The sequence below is a fragment of the Passer domesticus genome, chromosome 1, assembly GCF_036417665.1.
Source record: "Passer domesticus isolate bPasDom1 chromosome 1, bPasDom1.hap1, whole genome shotgun sequence".
Lineage (NCBI taxonomy): Eukaryota > Metazoa > Chordata > Aves > Passeriformes > Passeridae > Passer > Passer domesticus.
The window spans coordinates 74,116,910-74,144,274 of NC_087474.1; the positions used below are offsets into that span (position 1 = coordinate 74,116,910).

Genomic DNA, 27,365 nt, shown 5'->3' on the forward strand with positions numbered 1-27,365 from the left:
GATTCCAATGGGTTACCCATCCTTTGCATGAAAAAATTCATCCTGATGTCCAACCTGAACATCCCCTGGACATCTTGAGGTTACGTCCTCTTGTTCTGTCGCTGGCTGCCTGGGAGGAGAGACCAAACCCCTCCTGGGTACAACCTCATGTCAGGGGGTTGCAGAGAGCATTAAGGTCCCCCACTAGCCTTTTTCTCCAGGCTAAACACCCCCAAGCTCCCTCAGTCGCCCTTCACAGGACTTGTGCTCCAGATCCATCACCAGCTCCGTGGCCCTTCTCTGGACCTGCTCCAGCATCTTTCAGCGAGAGGCCCAGGAGTGGACACAGGCCGTGAGGTGTGGTGTCACCAAGGGACAACTGCCCTGCTCCTGCTGGCCTCGCTAGTGCTGATCCAGGCCAGGATGCATTGGCCTCCCGGGGCACACCCGCTGCCTCCTGTTCAGCCGCTGTCAACCTGTGCCCCAGGTCCTTTTCCGCGGGGAAAAGTAAAGGCGAGCAGCACTGAAAAGGCACGGGCGGGGGTCCCGGGGAGCCCTCGCTCTGCGGGGCCCTCTCTCCCGAACCCGCGGACCCGGTCCCGAACCCGCGGAGCCGCCGCTTCCCCTCAGCACCGCCCCCGGCGGCGCCGCCGCGGTCCGGGGGCGGGGCCGGCTGGCGCTCGAGCAGATGGGGGCGGCGCTATGCAAATGGCGTGCGGGGCTGTCGGGGCGGCGCGCGGCGGGGCGCGCAGAGCGCGCGGGGATGCGGCGGAGCGCGGCGGCGGCGCAGCAGCCATGAAGCACAAGGTGAGCGCGGCGGGAGCGCTCGGGGCTCCCCTCACTCCTCCGCACGGCCGGCCCGCTCGGGGCTCCCCTCCGCACGGCCGGCCCGCTCGGGGCTCCCCTCGCTCCTCCCCGCGGCCGACCGAGCGCCCGCGGGGCGGCCGCGTCTCCCTCCTGCCCTCCCCAGGCGCAGAGCCGCCGGGAAGGTGTCGGCGCGGAGTGGGAGACGAGGGGGCAGCGGAGGGTGGGGATGCGGGGACCCCCGGGTGCTGTGTCGGTGTTGGCGGGCGGGGAGAAGGAGCTGCCCTCGCTTGTCCTGCTTTTGCCGGCTCTGGATAACGGGGTGAGCCCGGGATCGCTGGAAGGGTGTCGGGGCGGTGCGTGATGGCCAGGCGCGTTTGGGACAGGTACCCCCGGTCCTCCCCGGAGCTCACTCACCCCCTTCCAGCCACTTGTGGATGTCTCCTCATCGCGGTGCCGTCTGTTTGATGGATCACAAGCGGGGGGGGTTGAAAAAGCCCTAACATTTCTTTTAAAAATGGGTAGCCTATCCCCCGTATTAATTCCCATCATCGCCGCTTAGTCAATAATCGCTTTTAGCGACCTTTGTGGTGGTTGGTTGGTTTTTTGGGTTTTTTCCCAAAAGGCACAAATGTGGAGACTTTCATGCTAATATTACTCAAAAACGTCTGGGCAAGGTACAGAATTGCCCACGGGGCATTAGATTACTGTACAGACATACCGTAATCTTGTGCGATTGGAAAAAAAGGGGGAGGGAAGGAAAAACTTTCCTTGCCCTGCCAAAAATAACTTCAGCGTCAATAAAAAGGTGATTTTGGAAATGTCACACGCTCTATACTTACTTGGAACTTAAGTTTCTTTGGAAGCGAAGTCCATCTCCGTACTAAGCTTAGGCTGTGTGGTGTGAAAGAGTGCTGATGGAGTGGCAGTGTGCGTGAGAAGTACGAGTGATACCCAGGTAAATGTGCAGGGATTTTTGTGCTCTTCTGTGAGCATCTCTGAGCTCAGGCCAAGTTTTCAGGGTCTCTCAAGCCAAACTTTGGGAAAGGTCGGAGTTAAGTTTCCAAAGCATCTGCCAGTTTTTCCATCTCATGGAAAGACAAGGGAAAAATTAAATTTTGTTAGATGTGGGTTGACAAAGGTAATCCATGGCTTTCACAATATTGAGGTGCAGCTGATGGCTTATTTTTTTGCTTTTTTTTTGAATCGTGTCTCAAACAAGTGACTGATTTAAAGTCTGAGATAAAATCCATCTCTTCTCGTCTATCTACTCCACCTCTGATCAGTGCAGGTAGACTTTATACCTGCCTAGAGAAGGTGTTAGAGCAGAAAACACCAGCCACTCGAGGGTAGAAGAGCACTGTTAGTCCAAAGCTCACAAACTGCTTTCAGGCTGCCTGGAGCCAAGCAGCCCTTATATTCCTGGAGCCAAGCAGCCCTTATATTCCTGTAGGAAAATAATGGTCCTGCATAGCTATACAGCTTCCTGATTTCTTGTATGTAGGGCAGTGGCACTGCAAGAATAGGGACAGATAAGGTGGATCAAAGGGGGAAGTCTTCCCTGCTCTGTAATGTTTCCTTTGCCCTGTATTGTGGGAATGAGGATTTTGGATTTGGTTTGTGATTACGTAATTCTGGACAGAGAAGACTAGACAGGAAAGAACAAGCCATTAAAAATAAATAAATAAAAAGAGAAGACTGAGGGGTTTGGCCTCAAAAACCTTCTTGCTGGATTACGGTGTTTACTTTCCCTGGGAAATGTGAAGTAGTTACACTGTTTAACTGGGACAAACATTCTTAGATCAATTTCTTATCCCTAGAGTAATACACAAATACCTGCACGTTTGCTCTTTGTTCTTTCTGTATTTTCTCTTTCTTTTATCTTCTTATAGGAAACCTTTTTTTTTTTTTTTTTTATTGTACACATGAAATAAAGGAACAGAGAATGCTAATGGCCTGCCTGGGGACATACCATCACTTCAGAGGAGGCTTAGCATCCAGGTGCAGATTTGGCTCTGTTTAACTGCTCCCAGTGTTATACTGGGGCCTGTCATTCCATACTTTCATTGTGGTAGTCCATAAAGCCTCATTTGAAGAAATTATTGAAATGCTCATTATAGTTTAATTCCGAGTTTTAACGATAGGACAGAACAGGAACTGATTCATGAGTGAGACCCTGAATATGTCTCTCCATCACTCATGACATTGCTTTCAGTGTGACTAAACCCAAGGTCATTTCTGGTCTAGAAATCCTTTTTGCTATGCAATCTATACATTTTTTATTCAGACATTTTCAAAACTTGTTCCCTCCCTCTCTTCCTTCATCTAAGCTTCTTTTATTGTCCATTGCGTTCTTCCATCTTAACACTCAAGTCTGAATCCTCTGAAAGGGAAAATCCCTGTGGATTTAAGCAAGTTTAGAATTTTACATTACATATGTCTCTACACCACTGTCTAGCTTTTGCACACTGTGTGAAATTCAGTGATTCTGTGACTATTTAAAGCAAAGAGAAATTTAACCCCAGGTCAGGTTCTGTTCTCCTATTCATGTACTACTTAATGCCTGAGAACACAGAAGTTGTTTTAACTGGGCTATGGAAAGATGGGAAAGGTTAAGCATAAGAAATACTTCTGTTGGTTTGGAGCATTTCTTAGTCCTGCTTGTCTAAAAGCTACCTTCAAAAACTAATTCCTGTAGGGGTGCAGCTGCATGACAACAGCTTGCTTTTGATCTAAATCCCCATGTACAACAAAACTGCACCCCATCAAGTTCTCACAGGACTCCATTCCAGTATTCTGTAATCCAGGGGGCAGGGTCAGCCTTTTCTGAAACCAAACACAGGCTCCTCCAAGGAAGGAGCAGTTACAGCTACAATATACTCTGAGGCAACAGAAATACCAGTGGGTTACCGTGATGAGGGAAGGACATGGATGGGAGAGAGTGTATCTGGTCCCCAATTCCTGCACTCTTATCTCAGGCAATAAAAGTGCAACAGAAGCAAAAGGGAGAAGACATTATCATAACAAGGCTTTTGTAGCTTGTTCACATGCAAAACAAAATAAGAAGGGGGAAGGAAGGAAGGAAGAAAAGGGGACTTGTCTGTTTACTAAAACTTCCAAACAGTGAAAGAGGAGAGGGAAAAAAACCCTGCATTCCTTACCTCATTTAAGCCAAAAGGAATGACGTAGATGTAAAGTATGAGGTCTTGATTATCTATTTTTAGATAATTTGTTGGGCAAGGAGGAAACCTAAATAGGGTTCGAAATGCCTGCCATTTGTGCTAAGACAGAGTCCTGTAATATATAGACTTGATTACAATGTCTGCAAGCCAAGACAAACAAAATAGTGTCCCTGGGAAGAAATACAATATTCTCAACCAGAAGTGCTTGTGAAAAGCTGCTTGTAACCCTGGCAATGAAAGACTTTGAGTGTTGGACCATGTAAAAGGAAAAGAACTGTCTGTACTTTATTAACCAAATCGTCTCTGTTTCATTTATTCCTCACTCCTCTTCGTTTCACTTTTTTTCACTATCTCAGCAATCACAGGGTGGCAATCAAACTCAGAAGTAAATAGGAACTGTAAAGTCTTGTAAAATGTAGTAGGAGAGGAACAAATTGACAAGGGGAAAACCTGTCCAAGTTTGTGGCGTCTCTCTTACTGCCATGAGGTTAGAATGGAAGTTTCATGATTTTTCTCTCACCTGTGCACCCACGGGGAGAGGTGGCTGAAGTACAGCAGGGTCAGGCTTAAGTCAGCAGCGGCACCAGTGAGATGTGACCAGAAGGACTGTCCCCTTCATAAAGCTTGGAGGGCCACTGTCATTTTCAGGTTCTGGCTGTAGCCTCTGTGTGCCTTCCTTGCCCTCCCATACTCTCCCTGTAGCTTTATATTTGTATCCATAATAGAGGTGAGGTGTATATTTGTATACTTAATAGAGATAATTGTGTGCACAATTGTGTCCACTTGCCCTACCAAAGTCTTGGCAGGACAGCAGAGTGCTTCTAATTTTGCTTTACAGATGGAGCTGCTGAGGCTAAGGGATGGTACAGGGCTTATTTCAGAGGAAGAATAAGAGCCATCACAAACCATTGCAGCCAACAGCATGCAGGTTTTTCTGCATGACTTCTAAACTTCTGTCTTTTTATGCTAACAGCTGCTCCTGAGTAATGTAGCTGTGAATCTATTGAATCAGAAACTGGTAGCCTAATCTGTCCAGTAGTTCCTAATATTTGATGGGGAAGCAGAACTACCAAATGAACAGCCTTCCTTATTTTTTGATAGTTCCAATTCAGTTTGATTCTAGATAGAGCAAGAGACATTAGGTACTTGTCTGGGGAGGTTTTACTTTTGCTTTTAAGGTCCCGCTAGAGGTTGCAGGTTGCTCGTTAGACTATTACTTGGCCTTGAGGTATCTTGACTCAACTCTACTGATTCCAAACAGTGCCATACTATCAAAATATCTCATCGAGGGGGACTTATCAGATCAGAGAGCAGGAAAGCTGTCTAACAGTAAGACTCTATGGAAACATCTTCTGCAAAGGAAAAATGAAAGCACATTTCAGTGGTTATTGTCTTAGGCTGCAGAACTCTGCTGTTTTGCAGAATATAGGCTGGACATCAGAAAAGCCTCATGAAGTGTTATTGTGAACTTGCTAAAGTATTGGAGCACATTTCTTAAGACTGCAGACAAACTCATCTTTGGAACCTTACCATCTCAAGGCCAGCAACAAGTGGGGTTAGAACACTATACTTGCACTGATACCTCATCACTGAACTAGTGTATGTGGTGTCTGAGGAGAAATTTGTATTACTGTATTGCCTGTGCTCCATTATAAGTACCAGAGTAATTGCAGCAAGACCAGGTGCATCTACTGCTTACAGAAAAGTAAAAAACCAGGAGCATAGAGCTTCCTACTTGTCATATTGCTGCATCAAAGGTGTTAAGTGCATGGGAGTGCCTTCTGCACACAATAGATGCACTTAGGTCACTTAAGGGCCAACGTGAAGTCACTTTTGCCTTGCTCATTTTATTTGGACTAACTTATCACAGCATTTAAGTACTTAAATCCCATTCATACCAGCAGCAATTAGAAACCCACCTGTCTCCCAAGGTCCAGAGTTTAATTCCATTTTTAAAGCAACATGAGTGCTTAAGAGGAGTATGCACAGTCTCAGCCTTGGCTGCAGCACTTGTGGAGGACCCTTGTCTTGTGCTGTTCCCATTTCTGGCCGCACTTGATGGAGACAAGTAGCTGAACTTCTTAGGACATGGAAGTCCACACACCTCTGTAGGAAACCTCTTTCAGTGACATTTGGAATCACAAATGTGTAAGTCACTTTTCTAGAGGCTTCTTTACATAGTAGATGCTCTCTGAGCATCCGTGGAAGCAGTGGACATCTGTTAGAGCAATACTCTGGCCCCTGAAAGGTGTTTTATGCCAAGCCTCCAGTGGGCTTGATCAGACACTCCTCTGGGGCTGTACTATGAAAATAGTATTTATGGCAGGTATTGAGCAATGTTTATTAAGTCAGGCTACTGCTAAGTAAAGCTGAATGTAGAGGTACTTCTGCCTGTAAATAGCTGCAGCTCTCAGCATCACTGAAGCTGGGTCACTTTTATAGCAGCTCAGTGTGCAGCCTCTGCATATTATTGCCTGATTACCACAGCCTGCTTTTGGCAAGTGCCCGTTTTCTTTTGCCTTTTGGTCTAGACATTACAGTAGTGGAAACTGTCTTAATTTTAAGGAGCTCGTTTTTCCACAGCAGATTTGGATGTAGTTTGTGTTTGACATGAAACAGGGCTGCTAAAGCTATAGTTCATACTCCTAGAAACACAAGTGCATAGCATGACAAAAGTTGTATATTTTTTTTGTCTACAGCGATGAGGCCAATTCTCGCCTTTCTATTTTTATGTTGGTTTTGAAAACACTTTCCTCACAGTCAGAGTGGATCAGCCTGCCCGGAAAAGAGGAGTAATAAGAATTGGTTTACTTTACAGGAATGCAAGTCAGCCCTTTCTTAAGCAGGCTTCATCGACAGCAAGGTTGAAAATTTTAGCAATATCAATACCATAAATCATTTGGTAACAAGACTTAGAAAATGCTGAAAGAGCCTAGGAGTAAATCTCAGTTCTTCCAGTGACTATCTGCTTAGCTGCAGACAGAGAGAGGAAGATACAGACCATTAGAAAAATCAGTCATTCTCTTTCTAAAGAAGTTTCTGATTCAAAGGTTTAAGTGCAAGACAACTAGAAGTGAGCACTTTGTTTAAGATACAGCTAGCAGTAGGTAGTGTCATGAATGCCCTTGTCCTGTGGACTTTACATCCAGTTAAAATGCTTTGGGTAATAAACAAATTTTTACTGCTATAGAAGGGTATTTACAAGCAGAGAACTTTTGTTTTCTATCTGTCTTTTTATGTGGCTTTATTTTATTTGCAACCCAGGAACTGCCCCAACCAATCTCTCACACGATCAAAATCCTACATGATCGAGCTGAAGTTGTGTTCAGCCTGAGACTGAGCAGAGTAACCAGACCTGCTTAAAACTCACCTACACTTTCACCATCCCTCTTCTCTGGAGCTACACTTACCCAGAAAGTTTCAGCTTGCCAAAATCGAGCTGTTCTGGGAGCCTCATTGACTTTTGGCCACTGCCCTGTAGAATGAAGATGGCTGTACCTGGCAAACATCAGCAGCTAGTGAGGCTTGGCTCCCCTGGAATTCAGATTCACAGGCAAGGTACTACCTGTCCCACCAGCCTGCTGAGGGCTGGAAGGAGCCTGGAAAGAGGAGTTCCTGAGCTTGTTTTTCTTGTTAGCTGGACTCTCAGGGCATCCCAAATTGTAGCTGATGTGTAGTATCCCAGATGGTAACACTAAATTGACAGATTAGGATGGCTCTCCCTTCTCATGATTGTTTTTCTTTTTTGGAGAGTCTTGGGGGAAGAAGAGCATGCTCTAGTTCATCTAGATTCTAGACTTAAAAAAAATAATTTAAAAAACATACTTTTCAGAGCTGAAGTGATCAAACAAGTAAGTTGGTGGCAATACTGAGGTCCTGGGTCTACATAGCTATGGTTTCCTGACAATCAAGTTGTAATTGTTTCCCCAGAGCCGCAGAAGGAAGGGTTAATTTTGGAAGAAGGGTTTGGGCTTGTTTCTTTTTTTTTTTTAAGGAAACTTTGTCTGGGAGAAGACTGCTCACAAATGCCAGAAAATGGAAAACTGAGAACTCAAAACACACGTTTTGGGATTCTTTCTTTCCGTACTTTCCCCCCCCCGCTTCTGCTCTGCTTCTTCAATTCTTTAGCATTTAACATCCGATCTCCTTTCATTAAGTTTTTAATTGCTTGCCTGAGGGAAAGAGGTTAAGTTTTACATCTGCTTTTTGATTCTGATGTACTGTGGTTTAATCACAATGAGATCATATTTACTCTAAGGGTATTGTTTGCATGCTTGATTTTTTTTTTTTTCTTCTCCCTGTTGATGTCACAAAAGGCACACAGCTCTCAGCCAGATTTGAAAAGGCCTTTTAAAGTCATGGAACGAGATCACACCCTTCCTTGGGTGGGGGGAAAGGAAACCGGTTACGAGGATGAAACATACACAGAAAGCTTAGTGAGTTAGGTGTGGTGGAATTTCCCAAAATATTAATAGATCTTGAAGGTAAGTCAGGGGATGTGGTTTGTATTCCCAGAAAGAGCAAAGGGAATGCTATTCCGGCACTCCTGTAAAACTCAGGAACTCAGGGGGAATGAGAGGAATAAGAGGAGCGGATCAGCGCTGTGCCCGACTGAAGATGTTTGTGTCGCACGCCGTGTGTGATGCCTGTGATGGCAGCAGTGCAGGGTGGGTGGTCTGCCAGCCCAGCAGTGCCATGCTCAGTGCCAGGCTGTTGGCCAGGGCTGCCAAAGGAGCATTGCCCCAGCCGTGCCTGTGCCAGCAGAGCCAGGAACACCACGGCCCACTCGCTGCCGCATAGGGAAAGGGAGTGTCCACGCTCCCCTTGAACTCCTGCTCTGTGCCATTCACAGGGGGTTTGGGATGAGGTACATCCCTGGCAGCATCAGGAACACCTTATTTAACACCTAGGATATTATTTCTGTGATTAGTAATGCCTCTCACCCCCTTGAACTGAAATAAAACTGGGCAAGCCAATAAACCAAAATTCAGTCAACAGACAAAAGAATATCGCCTGAGCAAACAGAGATGGCCTGGGTTTTTTTCCCTTCTTGCCTATGTAGAATTATCATTTTGTTGCTCTCAATAGATGTGGAGCCAGAAATCTTTCTTTTCAACTCACTTTTCCATTGGGAAACATCAGACATGGCAATAAACTGATGCACTCAGTGCAGAATAGTGAAGTATTTTATTCACACAGGCCAGAGCACCAGTTAGAATCTTTGTTCTATTCTTCATTTACACATTTTTCCTTCTTTACTTCCCCCCCCCCACACCCACTTTTTCTAGCCTCCTAATTCCTTCTTTCATAGATCTGCATTTGGATTCCCTCCCAAGCTGCAGGTTCACTGCTGTGCCTCAGTTTTGCAAACTGCTTTGCCAACTACCTAAAAAAAAAACCCCACAAATATCTCCTATTTTCTTAAAACTAAGCAGTTGTAGTGCAACAAAAAGGGTTCTCAGACTAGAGCGCTATCAGTCTCTCACATGTTTATGTCACATTTGAATCCCAGTCTTGAGTGAACCACTGGACCACATCAGCATCTTGGACAGGAGTATGAAGTGCTTGAGCCCTACTTGTCTGCCTGCTGCTTGCCCGCCCTGCTTGATGGAGTATTGTGTCTGCAAAAACTGGCAATGAACATTCCAGAGCATGACAGCCATAGTGCCTACTTTGGCTTACCCAAGTGTGGTCCTATAAGAAAGAGAACATTCCCATTTTTCTTCCTTAACTTTCTGGTTAACTTGTGTCACTACAAAAAAAAAAAGTCCCAGCCAGGGCCAGCTCTGAATATCAGGCCTCTCAGGCAGAGGTACCGGGACAATTTGGTGGAACACTGAAATAAGGCACTTGCCTCTCTGCCCTGCAGAAAGAAGGTTTTGTACATCTCAGCCTCCAGGCAGCTTGGTCTGCTTTAGCATGACTAACAGCCTGTGTTCCAGAGATGCACAGGACCAGAGAGTAAGGATACTTAGGATGGATAAAGACTTCTCCTCCTTCGGGCTCTGCTGAGTCTTTTGGCTCACAGCTCTCTCATTAGCTGTGAAGTCAGTCTTCCAAATCTGTGCATGGAAAACTGCCTTAATTTCCATCCAGCAGGACTTGTTTGGGTGAGCAGTGTTTGACCAGAGAAGTATCTTCACTAAACCAAAACCTTGTGGGTTTTGGTGTTAGAAAGCAAGAGAGTGCCTGAAAAGTAGAACGATGGGCTTTGCCTGAGGAGCGAACGGAAGCATTACCACGGTGAGCATTTGCAGCTGGGCTCCTTATTTTGTCATTAGCTGAGAGCCAAGGAGCTCAGAGTTCCAGAGCCAGGCGCAGGCTGGGTGCTCGGGACCTTCCCTCTGCTGCAGCAGCTGCAACACCCTGCTAGTGCACAGGCTCTTTGATATGTGCTGTGGCAGCACTTCCTGCCTCCTCTGTAGCTGTAGACTTCATCTTGCGATAAAGAGCAGAAGCCTGCACACAGCTTGTTGCTGGCAGTGAGTTGTGTCAGGTCTGCACATGGATGGGGGCTGTCATGGCCGAGCCATTGCATAGTCCATTCCCCCTGTCACTGCCCACAGGGACCTGCCTAAGAACATGCCAGGACAGCTTTGTCTGTATCAGGTACTGCCTTTGCTGTTCACACTGCCTTCTTCCAGGTTTGAGCAGACCAGCAAAAGACATTTTTCAAAGCTGAATGTCTTATTCAGTGACCTCTGTCAACTGCTGTTAAGTAGCCTTTGTGATAGGTTGCTTGTTATAGATAGACCTGTTACCTACTGTGCCTCAAGAGTTGCTTTCCTTGCCAACACAGCACAATGAATGCTTTATTTCAGGGGCAGTGAGAGTGAGAAATAGAAAAGGAGATGGGAGCTGAAAAGAACCAAAGTTAAATTGTCCAATGACTCTTGCACTGAAACCCTTCTGTCAGAAGGCACAATAGAGCTAAAATTTTCCTCTCTTCTACCAGTCCTGCTTGTAGGCAAGCCGTGTATCTCAGAACAAAACTCACTTTTTACAGGGTTTTCAGAACGATCCTTTTATCTCACAGGCAGATCATTACTGTTGGGCCTAATGCAGCCCCACAAGGGTATGTAAATGCTTAAGCTTACTTTGGAAAAGCAGTCATTCATTTTTAGGAAATCTAAAAGATGGGAATCTGTATCCAGAATATTATGAGATGGATAACTAAAAATGATCCAAGCAAAATTAAGCTACTGGTTTGTTCACAGACATTGCCCCCACCTTTCCTTCCTTTGTTCCTCCCTTCCTACTCCCAAGCTAAACATAGGAGAGAAGCTGTTTCTCATTTTAAGAAACAGTTTGCCCAATAATAGAAAAAAGGGGTCCCACCCTCTTTCAGTGAGGAGCAGAGGCAATTTTCCCAGTCCTGTTTGCACATAAACTCTACACACAGGAAGCAATATTATAAAACAAGACAAAGCCCAACAAAACAATACGCCTCAGCAGCCAAGCGCAGAGCGGGGATCAGTATCCTCGTATTGCACCTCTGAGGGATGCAGCGGGAATCCTTTGAGCTTATGGTTGGTTGAACCTTTTCCTCGAGCGTTCATTCATCGTGGAGCTGGCTGAGAGGAGTCAAGTCGGCAGCCCTGTGCTGGGAGCTTGGCACCGCCGCGCTCGGCCCTTAAAGAGACCATTGTGTTTAATCTCGTAGCGTGTAATTTTTTATTCCTGCGTTTGCTTCCATGGCTCTGGGCACCTCACACACTCTCGTTACCCACGTCACTGGATGTGTTTACTCTAACAGAAGTGGGAGGTGTTTCCACTACTATTGTATTTGCAAGGTGCCCTCGTGGCAGGAAGGAATGATGAATCTGACTCCATGTTCTCAGAAGGCTAATTTACTATTTTAAGATACTGTATTATATTAAAGAATACTAAACTGTACTAAAGGATACAGAAAGGACACTTACAGAAGGCTAAAACTATAATAATGAAACTTGTGACTCTCTCTCCAGAGTCCGACACAGCTTGGCACTGGTTGGCCAATGAGTCAAAACAATTCACAGCAAAAACCAATGAAGCAACCACCTCTTGGTAAACAATCTCCAAACACATTCCAAAGGAGCAAAACACAGGAGAAGCAAATCAGATAATTATTGTTTTCCTTTTTCTCTGAGGCTTCTCAGCTTCCCAGGAAAAAAATCCTGGGTGAAGGGATTTTTCAGAAAATATGAATGTGACACACTACTCTCTTTAACTCTTGTCTCTCCCCTTTTCTGCCACTTAGCCTCATCAACAAACACCTGCTTCATCCTCCAGACTATGAATTACAGAATTCTGCTAGTTCCCCTCACTGCAGAGAAGGGCAGCCAAAACAGATCATGATCTTCAAAGTATTTTCATGTGTCTTCATCCAGCTGCAGATGTGTCGGCCACCAATTGCAACAGGCTAAGGAGAGAGTAGACACCTTTGACAGTTCTGTAATAGACCTCATTTATACAGCTGAATTTGGCATGTAGTTCCTTCAAGATTTGAGAAGAAAAATAGTTTACAGAGTCTTTTTTTTTTTTTAGTTTGGGTTCTGCATGTAGAACAAACAAACTGCTCTGACAGTTTTCAGAGCAGCATCTCTTGCTTACTGGTCCATGCATCGTAGGTGCAAAAGAAAGAAAAATCTGAGATGTGCAGAGAATACAGATTGCACCTTTCCAGCTTTTATCTAATGGATTTTAAATGGAATTAAAGGAAACCTCAGACAGAAGTTTCAAATCCCTGGTTTGCTTTATCTAGAGAGAGCTTGAAAGCTTTACTTTTGTCTCAACCAATGTAGAAAGTTGGGATCACGAGCACTGTAATCTGCATTTGATCTTGAGAGTATCCATTTCAGTTCCCTTACTTTTAGACAGTTTCTGACAGAGTCTGCTGAGCCTGTTCCTGCAGTATGTTCCAGCTAAAATCCCCAGGCAGCAGTCATTAGGCTCAGGCTCCCTTTTGCTTTGACCTGCTGACAAGGGAGATAGCACTTTGTTTAACAGAAGACTGTAAAACTTCCGGTTTTCAGTGATTTTACATAGGATGCTTTCTACTGCACTCATGAGCCCAAGGTTAAGAGGAATTTAAGCTTCTTGAGAACAAATGTGGGGGATTTTTTGTTTTGCTTGTACAGAGCATTAACACTACGGGGGCCTGACCCTGGCTTCAGCTTCCAGACATGCCAGTATTGCTAGCAAGGCTTGGCACAGAAGCTGAGCTGAGTCTTTCCAACCCACCAGTAGTTGTAGAGAAGCACTCATTACTTGAAGTAGGGCTGCCACAGCACAGGGAGCTCAGGAGAATGGAGATGCTGCAGAAACATCACACGTACTTTTGGATTTTGAAGAGAGCACCATTGCACCTATCATGTAGTTAATTTAACTGGACCAAAGGAGAGCAACAGATGCTTCCAGTATTTGTCTTATTAAAAGAAGCTGGAAGCTGCCAGTATCTTCATTTTATGAAATGCAGCTGATTTCTATAACAAAATGAATTTTTTTCCCTATCTAGCATCAGGTAATTTTTCCCCAGCCTTTAAAGAACTTGGTTTTATAGCTCTGCATCTGTTGCCCTCCCTTTTTTTTTTTTCTTTTTTTCTTTTTTTTTTTTTTTTTTGGAATGTAGAGGGACTTCTGTGTAACTTACTAATCGTAAAAACAAGTTCCAAGACAATTTTCTCATTGCCCTTTCTCTGTTGCTGATTTGTCTAGGAAACAGCCAAGGTTTTTTTAGCATTTAGGGATACAAAAAGGTCAATGCTGTGCTTTTGTCTTCTCATATCAGATCTTAGTGCTTACTTGGTGCAAGTTCTCAGACAGTTGAGTGGACAGATCCATGCCTCTTTAGAGCAAGTCCAATTAATGTCATGTAACTCTCCCCAGTCTCTGAGCTGACGAGATCAATGAGAAGGAATATTGATATATATGGGCTACAGTGCCCACAGAATCAAAAAATTACTCAGATTTGTCAAATCTTTGGAGATAAGGCCCACAGGTGTTGAAAGATGTCTTTGATCAGAACTTCTTTCCCTGTGCTGAAAAGCGCAGACTACCATCTTGATCACCACAGCAGGCTACAGGTGCCTCTGTGGCTTCCAAATGCTTTCTTTCTGTGGTCACAATTGCATTTTTCTCAAGGCTGATTCTGCTGACTCGTGAAAGTGACTGTGACACAGTTTCTGAAGCTCATACCAAGCAATCCTGTGAAGGAAGAATGAAGACAGGGAAAACACAGAAGGCTTGCTTAGCAGGAGCAGTGCCTTTGCAGCTGGCACCAAGCAACAGGCTTAGTGTTTCTGGTCCCAGTGCTTATTTAGAGGAATATTTTTCCTGCTTCACTGCTCCATCAGTGACTGGTGCTGGTGGCATAGCTCTGAGCTATTTAAAAGGCCTTGGGGAAATGGCTGTGAAACAAGTGGCAACCAATTAGTATAATTCACATACTGGTGCCTGAGTTAACACCAACAATGAGAATCTGAAGCTGTTTGCAGCAAAGAAGTTCTTGAAGCACATCCAGAAACTGTTAATATGCTGCGTGCCAGGTGGTGAGAAGGTCACTGGGACAGAGATAATGAACAGCTAGAAAAAAAGTTCACATGGGAACTTTTATCTGCTCTAATTCTACCACCATTTCATCTTTGTTCTGAGAATTGCTTTGCTGTAGAAGCTAATCAAGCTTTTCAAATACCTTTAAGCACCAAAGTGTAGAAGAATATGCATTTATCATTGATGTAGCCTGCTTGGTTAGTGCCTCCCCCACCCAGCTGTAATTTTCCTCCTTTAAACAACTCCTCTGTGAAAGTCTTTAAGTTGCACAGGCTGGTCCCATTAGTAGATTTCCCCTGTGAAAGACATGCTAGAAAGAAATGTGGAAAGAGATTGACTTGAATATTCAGATTAGGCAGGGGCTTTTGTTTTCTGAGCTCCAGACTCTGCTAAGCAGCCTGGTTGACACAGCAAGAGCATAGAGATAGTGCTCAAGAAGAGACCACTGGTTTTGACCATGCTTAAATAATTGTTTTACAGTCCTGCCAAGGCATGGACAAAAATTGCTCCCTGCTTTATCTATATTGAGATATCTTAGTGTTGTTGACTGATGAGCTGAGCAGAAGTACATCAGAGGGAATGTTGGGCCCCAGTGCTGCTGTTTACATGGGAGTTCAAAATGGCAATCCTGCTTTTCCAAGCCAAAGCTTAATTTGTACCGACCTCACTAATGATGCTGATGAAAGGTAAAGGCAGTGTTTCTCATACAGTTGAAAGCTGATCTCCCATTCAGAGAAGAGGAAACTGATCTCGTGCATCCCATTTCAACACTGCCAGTCTTGGGAAATGCAAGTTCGCCTACCTTTTATGTGATATCTGAGCTTATCCCCCTTCCATCCACCAGTCAGCCCTACACACAACCTGCTACCCTGAGCAAGGTCAAACTAAAGTCTCTCTCTTGAGAGGAAGCACAGGAATGATGGGAAAACATCAGTGTGTCAACAGGGAAAGATATAACAAGTGAGGGATGATTAAAAGAAAACGTTCTGATATGTCCAAGGAGGAGAATAAATATGGCAGATAAAAACACTAAACTGTACTTGACGCTATTCCTTTGACATAGGAAAGATAAATCTTTAAGGCAGCTGCATATCCTTTTTGGTGGATTAGCACCATTTCAGTTTGTGTACTGCATCCAAATATTTCAGCTTGAACACTCCAGATCCAGGGCTCTGTATATTTTTTCAAGTGCTTACAATCAGATTATAACCATCTCTGCTGACCGCCTTCTCTGAAAAATCAGCAGTCATGGAGCAGTTGTTTCCAATGTGTCTGGAAATATCGCCAGAGCCAAGAAATTAAATCTTCATGGCCTTTTTGAGGGGTCCAAGAATGTAGTGCAGACAGCCTGCCTACTTTCCATTGAATACCTTGGCCAGTTACTCAGGACTGGATGTGCCATAGAGGCCTGCAGAGAAAGAGGAGAGGGAGGTAGTTCCATCTGTGAGAGGACGTTGTACTTACTAGTAACACATCACAGCCAACAATCCTACATCAACTCAGAGCTGGCCTAAAACTGCATAGCAGAGGTACTGCTGGGAGTACAGCCCCAGCAGGAGAGAAGGGCAAGCTGCAAAGCCTGCCTGGAACTCTGGGCAAATGCTTAGGCTTAGAAGTGTGTGAAGTTCCTTGTGTTAATGGTACTGCTCCACTTGACATAATCAAGCAAAATGCATCTAAGAGTGCTTTAACTATGTTGACACAAGTCAAAGACGCTCCCTTGGCTGCCCTAAGACTCCCCTTAAGTTACACACAGAGGCTCTTCGTGGTGCTGGTTGATACCTACATTCTTACATTCTTTGAGATGGGCACTGCTTTCCTCCTGGCATGGGCATGACCCTGCTTGGGGTCACTGGGACATTATTTTTTTTAATTATATTTTTCTCTTGAAGATCTTTCTACAGAAGGTGGACCTCAGAGGAAGCATGTTCTTTGAAGTTGTTTTGGAGGGGTTTTTTTTGTGATGATGGTTTTGAGGCAGGAGGGGAGGAAGGGTTTTATCTATTAAGCTACTGCTATGCTATGCTGTGCCCCTGAAGAAGTTTGCAGAGAGTGAGAAGGCACAAAGCTACGTTCAAAGATGAGCATTGTAGCTCAAAACCTGTGACGTTTTGTCAACTCATATTTTAGATAGTTTTTCTTACTAGGTGATCTAGAGATCCCATCACTTTTAAGGCCACCTGCAGGTGTCAGCTAAAAAAAGCCAGGCCACTGTCTTTACACTAAATGGGATCTGCACCTTCGTGGAAAGTCTTTTGGGACCTCACAAATGGAAAACTGTTTGGGAAAAACTACTCTGGATTACTCACTCCTTCTGAGTCTTGTTCAGGTTTATTTTTAATGGCTGCTAGCTGGCTGTAGCAGTACACAGAGCACATTTGTAGGGAAATCAGTGTCAAGAGATGAAGGTATAAGCCCCTCATTCACAGGAAGAGTACCTCAGTGCCAGGAGCAGAACTCTCCTGACTTTCTGTCTGTTCAGGTGACTGGGCCGTATAAAGAGCTTCTATCTGACCCACTGTTGCTGGAAAATTTCTCACTAGCAGTGTTGCTAATGCATAAGCTTCTCATTTTCCCAACTTGGGAGAGAGGAATCCTGTGCCGTATGATTTTCCATGTTTTTTTGTGATTTCCTGCACACATCTTTTTCAAATTCAGTTCTTATTTCCTGTCACTTAGAATGTCCTTGAAGATATAGAAGAATTCTGGCTTGTTTGTTGACTTGCTGTGCTTGCCTTTGTTTCTCCACAGAATCTTATGGCAAGGGCCCTGTACGACAATGTCCCCGAGTGTGCAGAGGAGCTGGCCTTCCGCAAGGGAGACATCCTGACGGTGATAGAACAGAACACCGAGGGTCTGGAAGGATGGTGGCTCTGCTCCTTACACGGCCGGCAAGGCATCGTCCCGGGCAACCGTGTGAAACTCCTGATAGGTGCCGTGGTACAGGACAGTGCTTCTGGCCAGGATATGCCCAGCTCAGGATTGATGAATCAGCCCTTCAACCACCAAAAGATCTACCAAGTGCCAAGCTCGCACGCCTCGGCACGGGACCCTGTCTACCAAGTGCCACCTTCCCACCAGCATCAGGGAATTTACCAGATACCCACTGGTCACGGTGTGGTGGGACAAGATATTTACCAGGTGCCCCCCTCCATGCAGAGGTGTATTGATGGTCCAGCTGTGGCTAACAAGGTGTGTGCATTTGCTTTTACTTCATAGCTCCAGAGCAGCTCACTTGTGCTGGGAGAAGTATGGGATTCAGGTTCCTCCCAGGCTGAAGCACATTTGGCCTATGGCACTCTCACATTATATGTTCAAAAGAGCTGCTGCAGCAAGATGAACTCTCCCACTTAGTAATGAACAGTTACATCATCTGCCCAAGTAATTTTTGTTCAATTAAAAATTATATACTGTCTTGCTGGAGCAGTCCCAGTGGGTCTAAACTACAAAGAGGAATCAGTGATTGATGTGACAAGGGCCATACTTGTAAGAGTGAGGAAACAAGAGAATCGTGATAAAGAGGGATGTTTTAATACTGAACCTAAACCTTTTAAGAGTGCACTTAATATTTATCTACAGTTAAATTTCTTGCTTAAAAATGAGAGCAGCAGCAGCTCCATGATGCAGCCATTACTGCATTATTGCATTTTGCAAGGGTCCCCCCCTTGTTCCTGCTATTGTTTTTAAGCTGTCCCCAACTTTTGCCACTCCCTTATTTTACCTTCACAGGATACCTGCCAGGTACCCTGGTGACTGAAAAGGATTAAGGAAGATACCCAAGGAACGAAGTATTACAAAGCCAAAAAGAAATTCTTTCAGTCCCTCCATTCCCATTTCAACAGCTCCAGATATCAGCATCCTCCTTACCTTTAGAGCTTAAAGCACAACATTAATATCCAATTTATGTGAGCAGATGATGGCTCTCTCAGGAAGTTCTTTACTGGTTTAAACTTTCATCTAATTTAGTTTGGCAAGACCATCTGTTTTGTGTTTTTCCCTCACATCACCCACAAGTCAGCCTTTTCCATATCAGGCCTTTGGAAGACATCTTCTAATGCTTTTATTTCCTTGTTATAATTTCATTTTCCTTGATAAGAATAAATGGATTTTTTGCCTTCTGAGCAAGAGAGAAAGATCTGTGAAACCATTCCAAGTCAGTTTATAAAGAGGTTTGCTTGCTCAGCTTTTCCATAGTTATGCTTTATAGGCTGTGCAGGAAGATAATACAAGAAAATTGCACTTGCTGCACAGGCAGAGATAGCAGCTTTGTTGGAGGAATTACGTGAGTTTTCTTGATAACTCCCATGTATTTTCTCTCATTTCCTTCTTTCCATATAGACTACATACATTGAAATATTTTCCAGGGATGGTATTGTTTGCATATCCACAGTGGATATCCTCCATGGTAGTTAGTGAATACTTGGTGAATAGTCTATTGATGGGGCAGCACAGAAGAGATCTCATTTTAAAGTATGGCTGTAGGAAACACTTTACAGCACTGTTCAGAGGTCCCTCAGCTATCCAGCTTGGGCACAGGAGATGCACCATACAGCATATCTGCACTAAAGTCTGTAGGAAAGCCCAAGGAATTAGTTTGGAATGAACACTATATGCTTTCATTTTAGTACTTGACTTGCCTAAATATTAGGATAGTTTGCTTAGCATAATTAATGTGTGTTTCTACTCCACACAGAAAGAATTTTCCAACTGATAAGAGGTTTCTTCTCCCTCCTCCCACCCTCTTCAGCTCCAGTGAAAATAACAGGACATTCTGCATAAACCTGTTGGCTGCTAGGACTGTGTTAAAACCCTTGCAACACTAAGAGACTGAAATCTTTGTTTTAGTCTAAGTGCAAAGTCCTTGTTGAGATACAAAAATCAGAAGCTGTGAAGAACTTGTTTTCTCCCAAATTTCTGCTGAGAAATTTTTCCAGCAACCTTGATTATTAATTTTTCTAAATTCAAGTCACCTTTAGCAAGTTATCTATTTGTCAGAGTTGTGACTTGTTTTCATTTCATTCCTTGCAATCCATGAAAGACCAGCTATGCTGCTCACTGTAAAATAACTAAACATACATGTTTATAAAACATTTCATCCTCAGTCAAAATAAATGCCAACCTGCTTAGCCCTAGCCAATATTTGCTACTTGACCTAAATTTAAGTCCTGACTTAAATTTATTTAGCCCAAGAGTCCTTAGTCTCAGGATTCACTGTGTTGTATTAGTGGCTGGCAAACCTCATGGCAGCATTCTGCTCTGACCAGAGGTAGATATGTCTCTTGCTCCTTGGAAGTGCTCAGTTCTACACTAAAAGGAGCCCATTGGGATTGAATCCGTGGCAGGCAAGACACAATTTACCAGTGAAGGAGATGTCTGAGGTAAAACTAGTCTGTTCTGTATCATCCTGATCTTGCTAAGCCGCTTTTTTACAGCTACAGCTGCAACTCTCTGCTAATGCCTTTGTGAATGAAAAGCCTAATTAAAGGGAAGCACTTTAGCACTTGTTTCCTTTGTATGAGGAAACAGCCTGCCCTCCAAATCCTCCTCCTCTAGGGATCAGTAAAAACAATCCTTAATATTAAGAAAAGCTGGGCATCTTGAAGGTCTGATTTGAGGTCTCTTTGCTTTGTCTTCCAAAATGAATAATATCTTTTCTCAGACTTAAGACACCTGCTTCCAAGGCTTACATGAGCCCCTCTGCCTCCTTCCATCAGCAGAACCAGCTGGTCAGCAAGCTGTGTGTTTTGGTAGTTGTAAGGATGTTGAAGGGTTTTGCTGCAAGTTCTTGCTGTATGCAAGTCTTCTCCCTTCCCACAGCAGAAGCTAGAGAAGAAAACTGTGTCCTCTGGACAGCAGTCTAAGTGGGACCAGCAGCAGTTTCTGTGCTATCCCTCTCTGCACGTGTCTGCTTGCTTCCCTTGTGCAAACGTGTGGCTTGGCCGCCATACAGGTTTGGCAGGCAGGGCTTAGGAGCTGCTGTCAGGCAGGAATTGTCTAGCCTGGAGCAGCAGTAAATCAACAGCAGGCATGCTATTAAGCTCTGCTGAGGTAACGCATCTCCTAAGCCAGCAAGGCAAAGTGAGTCAAAAAGGAGTCCTGAGGCAGGTAATTACAGTGATTAATTGATTCTGGCCAAACTGGTTGCTGACAACAGAGCTGTATTGGCTCCCTCTATCAAATAAAAATAGCACCTTCTAGAACTCACTCTACCAATGACAGAGATGGGGGTGGTTTAAAATTAGTCTTGGTTAGCCCCAGGCTTTTGCAGCTCTGCTGCAAGTTCAGTCACAAAACGGTTCCACCCCAAAGCGTGGAGAGCATCTGAGGAGCATAAAGAGGTGAAAACTGTGTCTTAGAATTTATTCCCTCTTTCTGTGCTCTGCCTTGGAACTTACTCTCTTTTGCTGCAGCCAGCAAAGAGAAAGAATCTTCAGACAAATCTGACATTCAGGAAACCTGGATTTTATCCTTGTCTCAGAATTTTGCATGGTCTTGAGTGGTGCTTTTGCATCTCATCTGCAAAATATCTGGGTTAATTATGAGGGAACACATTCTGTACAGATTGCTTTGAGAACATCCTTTGGGAAAGGTGCCAACAAAGCACAAAGATTCTTTTGCATCTGATTAATCATTAGTGATTAATCACTAGTTCACACCTAAGCTGTGAAGCAGGGAAAGCTACACATGAAAAAAAAGTCACTGCCATAATTTAAACACTCATCTTCTGGTTCAGTGTTTCCCGAAAATAGCATTGGCCAAAAAATTAGGGGAATTATTTCCTTGTTGGAAAACAGCTTTCTGTAGGAACCAGTAGCTGTCAAGAGAACTGTCGGTCAAGGAAACTGCACAAAACAGAATGAGACTGATGTTTGACCAGGGAAGAGACTGCACTGTGGGAGTTACAGCCCTCAGCTACAGCTCCCACAAGGCACAGACCAACTCAGGCAAATAGAGATTCGTGCCAGCTTGGAACAAATCACCTTTTTTGTTTGTTGGTCTGTTTGGACTGGAGCGCTGTGGTTCAGGAAACACTCAGATTTATCCACCTTTTAAAAGTGTATAGAGCGGAATAGGGAAGGAACTCATCTTCAGCCCCGGCCTATTTCCAAGTATAAACATGTCCTTGACAAATCAAGAGTTTCACACCCGCCATCCTACTATCTCTGCCTTTATCAAGAGGTCACTGCTTTCAGCAGGAGGTTTGGGTAAACCATGGCTATGGGAATGGATCTTGTTCCCTGGGTTTTATTTATGTTAAGATTCATGCTGGTTCAATGCACGAGAAAGTAGAAACACCACCCCACAAGCAGCACCACCCTGACAATTCTGGCACAGACTTCAGTAGCAGGAGCCAGTTAGCCACATTATGACATTTTTCCTTCCAATTACACAAGTACTGTCCTAGCTGGGAAGAAACAAATGGCTCCTTATAATGTTAGTTCCAGAAATAAGCCTGCCTTTACATTATTGTCTTCTTTTCCTTGCCTATTTTCACATTTATGAAATAAGAAGAGAAATACATTAAGCACAGTAAAGAACTGTGTGACCAGATTATTTTGTTATCAGAAAGAATGAGATCATATCTAGTATTTTGCAGTTTGTTGGTAAAATATATTTACATTCCAAGATAATGTCCCCATTTACCCTCAGGCTTGAAATACCACAGTTTCCTGTGATGGGGTTTCCATAAATGGCCCCAACAGTGATCATACAGTCCCTCTTCTCTTTTGCTTTCACATTACAAACTCTACTTCGGGGATTTGTATCCCTCGTAACAAAATATTGCTTCTGTGTTAAAGTGCTGAACACATGGGAAGTTTGCTGAGTGCAGCAGGAATGGTAACACATACCTCAACACTCAGAGCTCGCTTTCACAAAGTGTGCTCTAAAGGATGAAAATACCTCAAGTTAAATGCAAGCTCAGTGGTTACAACAGCACACAGCTGTTTTCTTAGGCTCGGGAGTTTCCCTTGTAACTTTCCATGTGACGTTAATAGGAGAACAACCATTTTGCTGATAAAAAGTCAGTGCAGTTAATCCCTCATCCACCACGCAGAGTAAGCAGTAGTTAGTCACTGATGTGATTTGTAGAAAAGTATTTCAAGAAAAAGACTGCATTTTATTAGGCTGAGCAAATATATGAGCTCAACATTACTCCTTGTTCCTCCCTGAGCACAGAGCTCTTTTTCATCAGTTCTATTTGTAGACCAGAGGCATGCATTTTTCCCCTGGAGTATCAGAAAAAAAGGCCAGTCCTGCAACCTCATCCAATAACTGAGGTCTCCAGGGACAGAAATCTGTCTGCACAAGAGCAGGATCAAACCTTTGCTAAAAATAGTAAAAGAATAGTAATAGTAATAATAAAAGAAAAATGCAAGCTTATGGGCTCTTTCTTGGTGGTTAGAAACCTAACTGAACCTTTTATTATGTCTGAAACAAACCACCAAATTCAGGTAATCTAAATTGCCCTTTCAGTACTAAAACTAAGCACAGCAGCAGAGCATTTTAGAAAAAAAATATCCACATGAGTGGAAAACTGATTATTCAGAAAGTGAATCTCATCATAAGGAGGAAGTGTGGTTTCTGGAGATAGGAAATGGGTAGATGAAGACAGGTTGCTGGCCATCAGAAAATACAGTTCTAGTGAAATCTAAAGTCTTGGCAGGCGTTCTATGATTTTTTTTAGATGTTTTGATTTGGAGGACGACTAATTAGCATCAGAATATCATCATTCCATATGTTTGCATGCAACATTTCAATTCTACTTTTTTATATAGCAGTGGCAGTATTGCATCTTTTTTTTAAACATGAATCTAAATTAATCTTTTTCCCCAGACAGACTGTTAAAATGGGAGCAAAGTGAAATGAAATTAAGGTAGTTTAGTTCCTAGGAGACAGGAGCCTTCCATAAGCCATATTCCTAATCCTTAAAAGACAGTAATAACTGAGGTCTGGTATAATTACTATACAGATGCAAAAAAAAAAAATTAAGGATGGAGTTTATATCTGTTTAAAAGGTGTCTATGCCTTCCATAAACTTGTCAAAGCAAGCTGTGCTAATCTAAACACCACTTACTAGAAGCACTTGTCTGTACAGCTGCCCTGAGGTACCCATACAGAAATTGAGCCAATAGAGTTTGTGAGCCAGAGAACCTCTACAAATGAAATAAAATCAAATCAAGCTTCTTCCTCATGGAAGGTTTTATTTGCCTCTCTCTCTCTCAGAGCAGCGTAGTTCCCAGCTTAAATGATTTAGAGGCACTTCCATTGTTTCTGCCCAAGTGTACCTCTGAGAACACTCTTGTGGAATTGAAACTCTCTGGCAATGCTTTGTCTCAACCATTCTTTTGCCCACTGGGAAATGCCGATTCACAAAAACTGAAATTGTTGACAGGGAAGGATCTATTCTGAGAAATGTCTTAAAGGAAGGGCAACAAGTCATGGAAATACCCTGTTACAACAATTCCCAAATGAAGCTTCCCCCCTAATCTAGAAATTCAATATGGGAGGAAAAAAATAACAGAAAACATATGAAGCACCTCAAAAGAATTAAAATTATTTGTATGAACTGAACCAAACTGGTTTTTGATTGTGAGCCTTTAGGATTTCATGTCATTCACAACAAGACACACTCTGTCCTATCTGTCTTAACACCTCATCCTTTTTCTTTCTTTCCTTTCCTCTGCCAAGCTTGCCCTAAACTTGGGCTTCTGTCTTTGAAGAGACAGTCATAGTATTATGAGCACAGAAACCAAGCTCTGGTTTGCAATTGGTTCTTCTTATGACAACCTTTTTAAAGTAGGGAGACTAGAGAGACTGGGATGGCCAAAGCAAGATACTCTTTTTTTATCCTGGACAAGAGACCCAAATGCTGAGGTGCTGAGTTTTGCCACATACTTTTCATTTATCAAAACTGCAGCTCAGATTTAATCATGGTTTTCCAGAGAATGCTTTAGCAGACACGTATATTTCTCCACTAAAACTTATCACACAATAATTGGGAGGGATTCTTTCTCTGTAAGACCCATCCACAGACAATATTTCAGACTCCGTGACTGTTCTATCACCAGCCATGTAACACATCAGCTTTTTAGCTCTGTTGGCCAATGCATGCAAAAAATGATGATGTCTCTGTCTGCCTAAATGAGTAATTGTCATAGAGATGACATGACACTGATAAAACTCTTATCAAGAGTTAACTTGAGTCAACTATCCTCTTCACACTCCTCTTTAAAATGCCGATAATTTAATAGTAATGTTATGATTTGCTCATCTCTCTGTTCTCTTCCTCTCCTCTCAAAAATGGGACATTCTCAGATGTGTTGGTTTGACTGTCTTTAATTACATATTTTGAGCAAGAATGACTCTTACCAGAATCTTGGAAATACCCCTTCCTAGTCAGCCTTGCCAGCGCCAAGCCTGTTCCACTGAAGCAAGCAGAAATGTTGCTCATAACACAACTGGCAGCAAGCCCTAGAGCTGATGTGAGAGGGAGCAGGATCATGTCACAAAAACATCATAAAATAAAGAAAAAAAACCACACAGTCAAATCTTGCCAGTGACAAAGTTGTTGAGATTTTTTTTTGTGTTTTGTACAGCTCATTTGGTAAGATCTGGAGATACAGACCTTTTTATCTGCATTCAGTTTGCAATCATGAACATCAGTGAGAAAAAATTCAACACTATCAGCTAATGCAAGTTCAGCACTATTCCACCACACTTCATAGAGCCCTGTCATTTTATACTAATCAGAGCTTAGAACATTTATGTAACTCCACAGATTTATTATTTTTTTAATTGCTTGGAAAGACTATAAACCTGCACTTCAGATTTAGGGAAAAAAACCAAAACTTAAAAATAGTGTGATGACCCTGTTTTTGTGTGCTGATTAATGGGAGAGGTCACACCAGGAGTTAAAAATTCAGGATTAAGTTAGTTGCAAAGCAGTTGGTTATACCCTTTTCACCAGCAGTGAGGGTTTAAATCCAGGCCAGCTTGTGACGTCACATTTTTTGTCTTAAAAATGTTTCACAGCTTGTCCTCTATATCTTCAAGACTCACAACCCCAAAGTCGTGTAAGTCTTGTCAAAATAATACAGCCTCAAAATTGTAGCACCCATTTTCATTACATGCTGTTATGACAATACCACAGTGGCATTTTCTAAGACTGGGCACCTACTGGTGAGGCACTTCCTAGGCACATTTAAAAGTTTATGTTTAAATGCCTGAGCCTGCAGAGTTAAGCATTTTCAACACACCATGACTAAGTGACATCTGGATCTGTTTTAGGTTTTGAGAACATTACAGCAGAATCTTCATAGGTGTAGGTCTTGGACAGCAAATGGAGGTGGTGTAGGAGAAATAAGCAGGTTTTTTAAAGATAAAAGCAGCATCAAGAGATAAATCAGCTCTGTGTCGGGGTAGTATTTGCCATGTGTTATCTTCACACATCTGAGTATTCTAAGAAATCTCAGTGGTGAACGCCCCCTCAGGAACAAGCAGAGGTGTCACACTACGCCTTGGTGCCGCGTTCCTTTTTGCCGCCTGCCACAGCTGATAACTCGCTCGGCCCAGAAAATCAATGCAGCCATTTCTGTGAATTTCCTCTTGCCTGGCAGAGATGTCTGGACCTTAGCACGAGAAACAACTCATAGTTGAGCTACAAGTGCAGTGCATCAGAAGAAATGCCTCTACAGGCTTCCTCCACCTTCTTCCAGCTTGTGAGACTTGATCAAAGCTCTCCAACATCTCAGTCTTGGCAGAAAATACTACACCAGAACATTTTATAGTGGCCCAAAGTTCATACATTATTTGGGTTAAAGTGCTATGAGTTCATAATCTTAAGACCTGTAGCAACTGACAAACCCAAACACTGAGAAGAGTATCCTTAGCACATGTGAGACTCCAACCTTTACTCGTTGGCAGCAGGGAAATACACTGTCATTGTATGCAGCAAATAAGTAAGTAAAAACATGCCTGCTTGGCTTTTTTCAGAGCAGGCAACAGAAAGTGATACGGTAGGTATTACTCTCAGGAAATTTATTATCAGTCACTGGAAATCCTGATGCAGCTTGCAGGAGACATGACTGGAAACACTGTGTGCTTTCTGTAAAAATGACAGTTTTAGCCAGCTAGCCAGGATCTTTCAAATACCTAAATTACCTGTGTGTTTTTCAACCCAAACTTCCTGCAGTTCAGCTCAGCCACTGAAACTTCCCCAAAGGAAAATAAGTGCAAAACATTTAAAGAGACACACGTGGCTTCCTAAGTACATGCAGCAGAACAGAAAGTAGGGCTAAGAGACGGTTCAGTACCTGGTCTGACATAATTCAATGGCTCCTGTCACTGCCTTGCAGAAGAGAATAGGGAGTTCTTTTCCTCTTAATTCTCTCTGATATTTCCCTATATTCTCTGTGTCTATTTTACGCTTGTTACAAGCCTAAGAGAGCCCTGGTGGCTGTTACATATCCACTTAAGGGGCTCAGCAACAGAATTTCAACAATTAGAGCTTCATGTTAAATTTATAGAAATAATTTACAACAGTAAACAGACATGATTTTTTTTTTCATTTCCTTACACTTTGATTCATTTTTCGCACACCCAGGCTTTATGCCAGCCCCCTTTCATGCACCACCACCTGGCCTCCTCCAGGGCAGAGCTCTTCCCAGGGTAAGCAGTGGATGGCAGTAGCTCATCAGCTGCTGAGCCCTGCCCGTGGGGTGAAATATGCTTTAATACAGTTATTTATCCCGATTTAAAATATATGCCCCTTCTTTCCCAACTTCAAAAAGCACTATTTAAATCTATTTAAAAAGAAGTCAGCAGGCATCAGTAGGCTCTTGGGGTCGAGAGGCCATACTGGGAAATACC

At 43.4% G+C, this 27,365-nt stretch overlaps 1 protein-coding gene across 2 annotated transcripts in view; it reads left to right on the forward strand.

The window, feature by feature from the left end:
• Positions 1-666: 666 nt before the first annotated feature.
• Positions 667-27,365, forward strand: part of NEDD9 (neural precursor cell expressed, developmentally down-regulated 9) — a 38,449-nt gene continuing 11,750 nt past the window's right edge. The window contains exons 1-2 of one of the 2 annotated variants that reach the window (XM_064424727.1): positions 667-786; positions 17,247-17,687. In XM_064424727.1, coding sequence (XP_064280797.1) covers positions 682-786; positions 17,247-17,687 — 546 coding nt within the window. In that variant the 5' untranslated portion in view covers positions 667-681. Of the gene's footprint in view, positions 787-997; positions 1,106-17,246; positions 17,688-27,365 lie in introns of those variants that run through there. The other variant, XM_064424734.1, reaches the window with a different exon arrangement.